Below are 11,894 nucleotides of genomic sequence, written 5' to 3' on the forward strand. Positions count from 1 at the left end.
GTCATCAAGTTATTTTAATTAATTTTTAATTTTTTGACAAGTTTACAAATATTTAATCAAATAAAAGTGTTTGAGAAATGATTTTTTTTAGTGACTTATAAGATTTGCTTTTAAACATAACTTAAATGTACGATTATCATTTTTATTTTTATTTTCAATAAAATAAAAAAATTTATCGTTTATCAGTTTATCTGAAATTAAATTATTTATTTTAATAAAACTCTTCCTTATCATTTGTTAACTAAAATATTATTTTTCAGATTGGCTTAATTAAGTTTTTTATACCTAAAAAATAGATTTTTCATATTACTACCTAAAAATTTATTTTTTTGTCAAATAACTACCTAAAAAAATTGTTTCAACTTACAACATGTTGTTAATCACCTTTCGTTATATGATGATGTGGCAAGTGAAGTGTCACGTCATCACATCTAATCATTGACATGTTATTGTCACGTCATTGGAGGTGATGATGTGACAATGAAGTGTGTATGACGAGACGTGATGACGTGACACTCCATCTATCACGTTATAACTTAACGAAAGGTGACTAACGACTGGTAATAAAATGAAACTGAAAAAATTTTCAGATACTTCGTTGAAAAAAAAATGAATGTTAGGTAGTAATCTCAAAAGGATCTATATTTCAGGTATGAAGAACTTAATTAAGCCTTTTTTATTAAATGAAACCTAGACGAGGCTTCTCTAAAGTACGGTATATACTCATGCACTTTTGAATATAAAATGTGCTCACATTTAATCATTTATAACAATAAATAGTTTAAATCGTTACAATTAATTTAAATTTTTTACAATATATTTTCCTTTTAAAAAAACAAAAAATATTTCACTTATTATCACCACTAATATCACATTCGCTTCCACCATTATTATCATTATTACTGCAACTGTCATCGTGGACGTTGTATCACATGATAGTGGTAGTAATGACAATGATGGTGGTGATGGAGGAGGAGATGACAACATTGGTGATAAGGGTGGCAATGAACCGAATCAACTTGAAAATAATTCGAAACTCGCTTCAATAAATATTTCGTTGAATTTGGTTCATAAGCCAAGTGAACTGAACTTGAGCTAAAAATTGAGTTTGTTAAATAAATGAGTCAAACTTGAGTTGCATATAGTTCGATTCATTTGGTTCATGAATCAGCTCACTGGTCAGAACCCCCCACCAGTTAAAACCCTCCGTAGGTAGCCCTTTACAAACCAACACGAGACTCTTTAGTATGTTTTATCTTCACTCACACGTTTTCTGAAAAATTTCCCAGAAAGTCACTCATCTCATAACTACTCCAAGTCAAACACGCTTAACTATGGAGTTCTTATGTAATAGACTACTAAAAAGTAGATGCATCTTGTTGATATAGGTAATACCAATTAATTCCTTTAAGTCATCCTCAGTTGTATAGTGTCATACATGTATAGCCTCTGGATCCCTTTCATTTTAGTGATTCGATTGAAGTGTTACATGTCCACCAGCTTCCGCCTGGTTCGTCCTCGAACCACATCGTACTAGAAGAGAGGTCTGCTCTAATACCATTTGTAACGCCCTTGATTGTCAACTTCTTGACGACTCTCACATTACGACACATCACACTATGGCACCTCACTCAATTTCTCGTTGGTCAAAATCCTCCACCGATCATAACCCTTCATAAGTAGCCTTTTCTAAGACCTCAACAATATGTTTCAGCTTTTTTCAGGATCAATGACAATCTCCACAAACCAACACAAGACTTTTCAGTATGTTTTGTCCTCACTCCCACGCTTTCTGAAAAATCTCCTAGAGATCGCTCATCTCATAACTACTCCAAGTCAAACACACTTAATTGTGGAATTCTTCTGTAATAGACTATCGAACAGTATATGCACTTGTTAATATAGGTAGTATCAATTAATTCTTTTAAGTTATCATCTATTGTACATTGTCATATCTGCACAGTCTATGAATCTCTCTCATTTTGTTGTTATTCAATCAGAGTGCTACATAACAAGATGATTAAGACTATTTCCGGTCACACCAAATAGTGCTATGAATAGATGAACCCATCCAACAAATTTTGCACCGACTCAATTAGGCTAGGATGGTCGCATGGGGGATTGAGTTGTCGGAACATGACAAGGAAACTGGATTTTGTAGTACAAACTCATCCCCATCAAGGACAACCTTTGGTAACATTCATTACATCTGTTTACTGTTTTTTCCACAATGCGCTTCATCAATCAGCTTCCAGTTTCGTGATTTTCATTCAGTTTGCTCATGCATTGTGAAAAATCTACGCTATTAATAATCAGAATTCTTAATTCTTAAAATTATTTCAAGTATTTTTTGTTTGTTTCAAACTAAGGTGTAGACATATAATTAAAATCAACAAGGGGATAAAGAAGGCTTTATTAAGACTTAAGATATTAAGCAAAACCTATTTTGGTGATATCGATATCATGAAAAGAGTAGGTCTCTCAAAGTTGATTAAGAGATTTGATAAATGAAACTTTATTTCAATGTTTTCATACAATATTTCAATATATTTGCGTGCGTAGTCTTTTTCTGACATTTATCAATCAATCATAAGAATGGCTTGCGTGATTGGTGACCTCAAAAAATTTAAACGAAGCGCTTAAAATGTCTAACAACGTTCCTGTATCCTCCTCGTAGCCTTATTTTCTTGATAGCCTTATTTAACATGTGTATAATAAGATGCTCTACACATAGAATGACATGTGCAACATTTCAGGAGTGCATGAGATTCAATTATGAGATTTTCTAAACGTTGAATGGAATATGGAACTTTAGAATTGTAGAACTAAATATATATTTTCCTCACTCGTTTGTCTATAGATGCTCATTTCACAAGCAACAAATGTTCTTTAGTAATTAGTGAAACTACGAATCTACGATCGCATTATTTAGAGCTCAAATAAAAATCCCAGATCAGGCGCACACCTCACACACTCACATGGCTTCAAATTCAAAGGGAATAATAAACCATAAAAAACAGTTAACAAAACTTCCTTATAAATTAAATGCAAATTTAAGACATCCCTCCTCAGCAGCAAAGGAAATGGACTAAAACCCTATGGCTGCTTGTGAATTTGAAAATCTCAGACTTTTACCATCAAAACAAAAAACAGTACTCATCAAAAACAAACAGCAACGAAAATGTTACCGCCGATCAAGAACCCAGTTTTGAAGGCTACGGCTACATGAAATCGGCGGACACTTCAAAATATAACTGGTAAAACAAACACCTAAGACTCTGCAAAGATAAACTACTGTAAAGGAACAAGTTTTTTTGAAACCACGTTGATGATCACATGTGCTAGCAAAATTGCCAAAATGCAATCACTTCTTCTTGGCGGCAGCCTTTGTGACCTTGGCTCCGGTGGGGTCTTTCTTCTCAACACTCTTGATGACTCCAACAGCTACGGTCTGACGCATGTCCCTCACAGCAAAACGACCAAGGGGAGGATACTCAGAGAAAGTTTCAACCACCATGGGCTTGGTTGGAACCATCTTAACCATACCAGCATCACCATTCTTCAAAAATTTGGGCTCCTTCTCAAGCTCCTTACCAGATCGCCTGTCAATCTTGGTCAAGATTTCAGAAAACTTCACAGCAATGTGAGAAGTGTGGCAGTCAAGGACTGGTGCGTATCCATTACCAATCTGGCCAGGATGGTTCATGATAATGACTTGGGATGTGAAGTTGGCAGCTTCCTTGGCAGGGTCGTCCTTGGAGTTGGATGCAACAAAACCACGCTTGAGATCCTTGACTGCAACATTCTTCACATTAAATCCAACATTGTCACCTGGAAGAGCCTCTGTGAGAGCCTCATGGTGCATCTCAACAGACTTAACCTCAGTTGTCAGCCCAGTGGGACCAAAAGTCACCACCATACCAGGCTTCACAACCCCAGTCTCTACACGTCCCACTGGCACAGTACCAATACCACCAATCTTGTAGACATCCTGCAATGGAAGCCTTAGAGGCTTGTCGGAGGGCCTCTTGGGCTCATTGATTTGGTCAAGAGCCTCAAGGAGAGTTGGTCCCTTGTACCAGTCAAGGTTGGTGGACCTCTCAATCATGTTGTCACCCTCAAAACCAGAGATGGGAACAAAGGGAATCTTGTCTGGGTTGTAACCAACCTTCTTCAAGTAAGAAGAGACTTCCTTCACGATTTCATCATACCTAGCCTTAGAGTACTTGGGGGTAGTGGCATCCATCTGCAACAATGATAGTACACAGTTAAAAATTCTACAAAATTCCATCAGCAATAACAAATTCTTATCAAATCAAATTAATAAAAGAAGGCTTAGATTTATACCTTGTTACAGCAACAGATCATCTGCTTCACACCTAGGGTGAAAGCAAGAAGAGCATGCTCACGGGTCTGTCCATCCTTAGAAATACCAGCTTCAAAACCACCAGTGGTGGAGTCAATAATAAGGACAGCACAGTCGGCCTGGGAGGTACCAGTAATCATGTTCTTGATAAAGTCACGATGTCCAGGAGCATCAATGACCGTGCAGTAGTACTTGGTGGTTTCAAACTTCCACAAAGCAATATCAATGGTAATTCCTCTTTCACGCTCAGCTTTGAGCTTGTCGAGCACCCAGGCATACTTGAATGACCTCTTGTTCATCTCGGCAGCCTCCTTCTCGAACCTCTCAATCACACGCTTGTCAATACCTCCAAGCTTGTAGATCAAGTGACCAGTGGTAGTTGACTTCCCAGAGTCGACATGTCCAATGACGACAATGTTGATGTGAACCTTTTCCTTACCCATGATTACTTAAACTAGAATCAATTCAAAGAAATACAAGTCAGAACTCAAAATACATATAAATTAAACTATCACAAAGCCAAATAAGAAGGTAAAGGTATACTCCAACTTCACACATTTATAGTTTACCAATAACAAAATTTCAACTTCATATTACAAAAGTTTCACAAGGAATTAAAAAATCGCCTTTGCTGGATCCAGATATGGTCGCATACATAGTAAAAGATTAAGCTTGATAACATGTGAACAAACCCACAAAAAAACTATCGACGGTTACATATCTACAAGACTCCTTCAACATGCTTAAAAAACTTTTAATCCTGTTAAAACAAACCTTTAATAGTGTAAACGAACATCAACAAAAATCATGGTTCTGTCTCAACAGATTCATAATAAAACAACCAGAACATCATAACCTCGTAAAAAATCATACAAAGTCGCATGTTTATAACACAAATACAACAGATCTATGACCTCAAAAAAAAGATTCACCTCCAACACACCAAATAACTCGAAAATCTCTTCCGATTAATCGATTCAAAAACCAAAAGAATCCTAAAAAACTGAACCACAAAAACAAAGCGAAACAAACAACCGAACATCAACAGCATAAAGCATAAATAAAAAAACATAACCGAAGAAACATCATCGTAAATAAGAGACAGGCATAGATCGAATCGAAGAGACAAGAGCAGAGGCTGTTACCTTTGCGAGAAACGAAGAAGGTCACTCGTTCGGAATCCTCAGCCGCAAACACAGAGACTGAGAAATAGAGCGAGGGAGCACAGAGTGATAACGAAAACTAGGGTTCCTAGATTTTTATATTGAGTGAGCTACTTTTCATTTCCGATAATGCCCCTAGGTTTATTTCGGATTTCTGATTATGCCCCATTCGCTTATTTGAAGGTTACTGTGCTCTACTCGCGTGGGATTGAGCGTGTAACAAACGCGTTGTTCTTTTTTGTGGTTTGAGCGATTTGATTTCACGCGCTTTGTGGGATTTGTGGGTTCGACGTAGTCCAGTTGGCATTTGGCGATATTATGACGACATCGTTTCAGCTAGGTTAAGATAATGTAACGACATCGTTTCGGCTCACGTTCAAACGTGGCAAATGCTGGGATTAAAACTATCTTAAATTTTAAACTATTTTTCTATTAAAGCAGTGAATAGTAAAACTATTCCTATATTTATTTTAAAAAAATACTAAACCTTTATGATTTTTTTAAAAGTAATAAGCAGTGAATAGTAAAACTAATCCTATCTTTATTTTTAAAAAAATACTAAACCTATATGATTTTTTAAAATAAAGATAAGATTAATTTTACATATTCATTGCTTTAATATGATTGATAGGATAAAATATTATTTTATGATTTTATCTTTTTATAATTTATTCGATCTACTGAATAATACAAGTTCAGGAATTCAATCGAAATAAAAAGAAATCAGGAGCCTGATTAAAAATCTAATAAAAGTATAGATACCCACAAAATAAGTAAACTTATATATATATATATATATATATATATATATATATATATATATATATATATATATATATATATATAATTTTGTATTCATATGTTAAAAAACTTGTATTTCTTTTGTTTCTTTATTTGTTTTAATGTTTATTTCACGGAATATCATTGGATTTTCAAGAATGTGGAAAGAGAAATATGTATTCTCATGTTTGTTAGAAGATAATAAAATATTTCTCAACATAACTTAATCCTAGGTATTCATATTTTGTATATGTTTCTTCATCTTCATGTTTTTTCATCTTTCTATAGGAATTTTTAAAATAATTTATCACTTTCTTCTTATTCAACCACATTTATTTATTTATTTATATTCTTAAATTAAAATAAATTTAAAAACATTCACAGGAAGTAGAAATATATACCTGATGTGGACAATATTTCCAATAATAGCATTTTCAAGAATATTATTCTCAAAAATATAATCAAATCTGTGAAACAAACGCGTCCTATATAGAAAACAACAAATGCAATAAAAAAATTATCCAAATAATATAGTTGTTGAGATTCCTATTTGATCCTTTTTTTCTACTATACCATAAATGCATATGTCTAAATTAATTAAATATTAAATGAAATGTAAGTGTATAATTGGCAAAACAAAAGTAATTATTATCTTGAAAATTGAAAATGACATATAAATATAAATCATTTTTTTCAAAAATCGAACCATTAAAAATAGATGTAAGGAGTATTTACTTCTATTAAATAAACATTTTTATATATTATTAGTATTCATAATACTATTGATAATTTAATTAGTACATTTGTAGATAAAACAATAATTTAATTTTATATCATATATAATATATTTGTATTTTTGTAGCAATATATTAAAACATTATGTTAACGTAACATAATAATAAAAATTATTAATATTATTAGAAATTACTTATAATATTATTAATACTAATATATATATATATATATATATATATATATATATATATATATAATTTTATTTATTTATAAGAGAAGCTCATTAGCCTAATGGTTAATTTTTGTTATTAGAGTTTATGGTCAAGGTTTCTAATGTCATTTTTAATATTTAGACAATTTTTTCTCCTATGTTTGTATGTCATATCATTATATCATATCACAACACATTACTCCAAACAACAATAGAATTAGAAGATACTATAGAAAAATTGAAAAGTAAAAAAGAATGACATTAAAACCTTTAGATGTTGTTGAATTAGGTGTTACATTTAAGTACCTGGAAAATGTCAACAAATGTGTGTTTGAACTTGTAATAAGAATGTGTGAGAGAGAAATTTATCTTAGGTATATAAATTCTTTATGCAATTTTAGATAAAAAGTACCATTTTTTCACAAACATCAAAATTAGTAGGTCTTTGTCCCTAGAACAACAAAAACCATATGAAGTCTAGAAAAACATGGTAAGGGTTTAATCCCCAATAATATTAAAGGTTCTCATGTTAATAATCATCCTAATGAAAACATGTATTCATATTATCTGATTCTATTTGAAGGACCATTTTCATTATTAGATTTTTTTTGTTTAATAGTGAGTGGCATCAATGGATGGTCGTAGTGGGAGCAATAGAGAGAGGGAGGAGGTGAGAGACGTAATAAAGGAGTCAAAATGCATGCACCAAAACAATGATTGAGTGCCTTCAAATGGATGGTCACAAACTTAGGTGGGAGCAACAAGAGACGCAACAAAGAGAGGGAGGAGATGAGAGACATAATAGAGGAGTCAAAATGCGCGCACCAACTCTACAAATCTAACAATGATAATAAAAAAATGGGTTAAAGTCTGACAACATGGAGAGTCTGTTACCCGATAATGAGTTGCAAAAAATAGATGATGTAGCCCAATAATTAAGAGTGTGATTAAGGGAGTGTGTCAAGGAGTATGACCATGACATTCCTTTTTTTTTAATGTAACTAGTAAGTAACTCATGCAAAGTCGTGTTGGCTCGTATCATTATTTCTTGAATGTAAAATTCACAAAAAAAATTAATAAGGCCAACACATTTGAAGTTATTTAGTATAGGATATAAATGAGTAAATTTAAGCATCAGCAAAAAGAAAATAGAATAATCATGAAAATAAAAACATGAATTCATAGATTTAATTAATAATCTAGTACATATAGACATAAACAAATATAGATGAAAAGTTAATTAGTTGTATGGTGCACATAATGATAAACAAAAAAAATCATAAAATATAAATTACATAATAAGATGTTTCTAAAATTTAAAAATTTGATCCATGGTGTTGCAATTGACAAAGATGTTGCCACTTATGGTAACCAGATTTTCTATTAATAGCATATAAGGTCCTTTCAAGCAAAGTTGTTAAAACAATTTTTTTTATGGTGGTGCAAAAGATGATGAAGTATCCTATTAATTGAAATGAATGATGAGTTAATTTAAAATCTACAAAACTTTTAATGTATACATATTTCAAACCAAATGTTTATTAACATGTAATTGAAAGATTTAAAAATAGAGGAAATACTATTGATCAAATGTGTATTAACCTGTGATTGAAAGATTAAAAAGTAGAGGAAATACTATTGATTAGTAAATGATGAGTTGGTTAAACTAACATATTACAATTTAATGTAATTTAAAGAATATACGTTGTCTCTAATGCACTTAATTTACTCAAATTTGGATTGTAGAATACTTTGGTCACATTTGGAATGATTTGAATAATAACATTACTAAGAAAATTTATTGTTAACAACTTTGTAGAATAAAAAAATTATTACAGGAATTAAATTTGGTAAATATTTTTATTTATAACTAACCGTATAGCATAGGAGCACTTGGTTTTACGGATTGAAAAGAAAAAATAAGAATATTTGCATCACCTTTAGATAAATAATTTATGTTTCCTATCATTTTCTCACCATCTAAGATTAATTCAAAATATGACCTCTACAAAAATAAATAAATGTAGTTAGTAGAAGATAATGTTAAAGCATGAAAATCTAAATTTATAAAATAAAGTGTTTATGTGTGACCTGATAGTTCCAAGCATATTTGCTCATCTACTTTTGCATGTTGTTGAACAACATCTCTCACGTATGATCTTGCGGTAAAGATGACAACGATAACTTTAGGATATGGACAAAGTATTTAATTATGCTTAACTATAGTATAAATGTTCTCAAATTACTATTTTGTAAAAATATGATGATGATATGCAATGAATAATAAAAAAAATGAAAGGAATTAAAAAGTCTTGAAAAGTGTTATCTTTGAAAAAATGGATTTAAGTTGTAATTTTTGTGTATTTAACATTCCAAATGTTTATTCGTGTTGGTTAATTAATAAAATTGATAATATCAATTTGTTTTTTTATTTTTCAATTAGTAAGAAAAATCATGAAAATAAAATAAAAGTAAGAGTAGTGGATTTACTTTTGAAAAAATAAAATAAATCTAAGACTGGATGCACTTAGAAATAAAAGAATTACCAATTAACTGATTTGGTCGATCCTATAAATTGGCAATATTAGCAAGGTATGTGGGGATTAAACCCTCTACTATTATGTTAATGTTGCTTTCCATCAGCAAAGACAATGGAATGTTAGTGTCACTTGCATAGGTGAAGCCATAAGAATTTTGGAGATTGTTGGCTGGGTAGAGAAGAGAGGTGTGTTTATAAAACAAAGCTATTTAGTAAAAATTAAGGAGCAAGAAGCAATTCTAAAGAAGTATTAACTTGGAAAATTATTGTAAAGATGAACTCGTGAGGCAAAGGTAGGTAGCACAAAGCAATTAGAAATGAGTTTTTTTTATAGTTATTGCAAGATTTATTTGGAATACAATGGATGGCATAAAGTCATCCCTCTTTTTCTAATATACGAATGAGCTGGCTAAGAAGTACAAAGGTAAATGTGATATGTGGGGAAGTAACGCAAATATGTGTTAAGTAGCATGCATAGCTTATAGCTATTTGTCAAGATACACTACTATTTTTCACAAATATTAAGGACACTATTATGTTATGGCTTATCAAGCTTTTGTCGTTTTTGCTATGGCTTATCAAGCATCTTTTACCAAAGCATGAAGGGAATCTTAAAATTGCTGAAAATTTATAATAGGATAGTGGTGAATCACGGGCCTAATGCTTTTCTGTGGTGACTCTTTCTTCAGTATGCACTATTAATGGTCATTGTTCACAACACGCATATAGCTTTGAACAAAACATGTCAATTGCATGGTTATCTTCTCCAATATTGTGAAAATAATAATGTGTATTTATATCTTTGTACTCAAGGGTAGCATTATGTATAAAATATTTTTTTTTTCTGATTTTGAAAAAGCAAGATAAAGTGAAGCAGTGTAAATTATGCATGGGAGTTCCAAAGCTATGTTGAGACAATTTTTTCAAGGGATTTTCCAGTAGAATGGTCTTTTATCAAATATGCAGTAAACGTTTGGAATCATTTTTTACCTGAACATAGTGAAGCAATGTACATTATGCATTTTAGCCAAATTAAGCACTTTAAAAAGTAAATAATTAGTTCATTAAGCTTATTCCATTCCTCACGGTATCTTAAAATCCACTTTGGAATACCACGTAGTAATTGCCATCATTGTCTTGTTCCATTCCTACTTCTACTAGTCTTTTCGCTAGAGGATTGATTCATTCTAAAGCTTGTTCCATTCCTACTCTTAACATGTTGAAAGGTTGGAATTTGAGAAATTTCAAAGTGCCTCTTGTCAGTTGGTTAGTTTATTGGTCCAAGTCTTGTTTTGTTGAAATTTTTCTAACTTTATAATAGATTTTGATATTTAAATTATTTGTAAGTTATTTAAAAACTACCAAAATCATTTAGAACAAAAAAACTAAATTCATTAATTAGAACATGCTTGATTACGTAGCAATAAAAAAATTTGCTAAGTGGTTATGATTAACATTTATAGTTTAATCTCATCAACTACGCCTCCTTGATCTTCATTTGCAACAATTACAATTGTAATACGGTCATATCCTTTGTTGATGCATTTGAATAAGTATTTGATGGAAGTAATTTGATTACACCATTCTATGTTGATGTGCGCTTGGTACTTCAATAGCAACATCACATTGTAAGGGGCAACACTCCAATTGTCATCAGTTGCACCATTCTTTATAATAGTGTTGCCAGTGTCTCTTCTCCTATAATTAGGATAACCATTTTGATCAACAACTGTTGCATCCTGAAGTTTTTAGGATAATACCTAGAGCATCTTCCATCTTTCATAAAGGGTGATGATCTATTTGCTAAACCCCAATGGCCATGAATCGTATGAGACTCTACTAAATTGTGCAACTCTTTATGATGTTGTTCACATGGTATTTCAGTTAAGATGATTTTGTCTATATCATCGAGAGTTGTGTATTTGCTTGATGGATGTAAAAATAAAAGCAAGTGTGTATGTGGCAACCCACACGTCTAAAACTCAATTGTATACATATCTTAAAAATGATAGAAACCAAAAAAACAACAGTTACAAATGAAAAGGGAATGAACAAGTAATAAACATTTACATGATATTTAAATAAAATTGATACATGACT

The 11,894-nt window shown here is 31.6% G+C and overlaps 1 protein-coding gene across 1 annotated transcript; it reads right to left on the reverse strand.

Moving 5' to 3' along the window:
• Window positions 1-3,020: 3,020 nt before the first annotated feature.
• Window positions 3,021-5,592, reverse strand: EF4 (elongation factor 1-alpha). The gene is made up of 3 exons (NM_001350098.1): window positions 5,512-5,592; window positions 4,348-4,820; window positions 3,021-4,246 (listed from the first exon to the last, which is right to left on the reverse strand). Exons 2-3 carry the CDS (start codon window positions 4,807-4,809, stop codon window positions 3,365-3,367), a joined length of 1,344 nt encoding a protein of 447 aa, NP_001337027.1. The 5' UTR covers window positions 4,810-4,820; window positions 5,512-5,592; the 3' UTR covers window positions 3,021-3,364.
• Window positions 5,593-11,894: the final 6,302 nt, after the last annotated feature.

Source organism: Glycine max, chromosome 5 (genome assembly GCF_000004515.6).
Source record: "Glycine max cultivar Williams 82 chromosome 5, Glycine_max_v4.0, whole genome shotgun sequence".
In the NCBI taxonomy this organism is placed as follows: domain Eukaryota; kingdom Viridiplantae; phylum Streptophyta; class Magnoliopsida; order Fabales; family Fabaceae; genus Glycine; species Glycine max.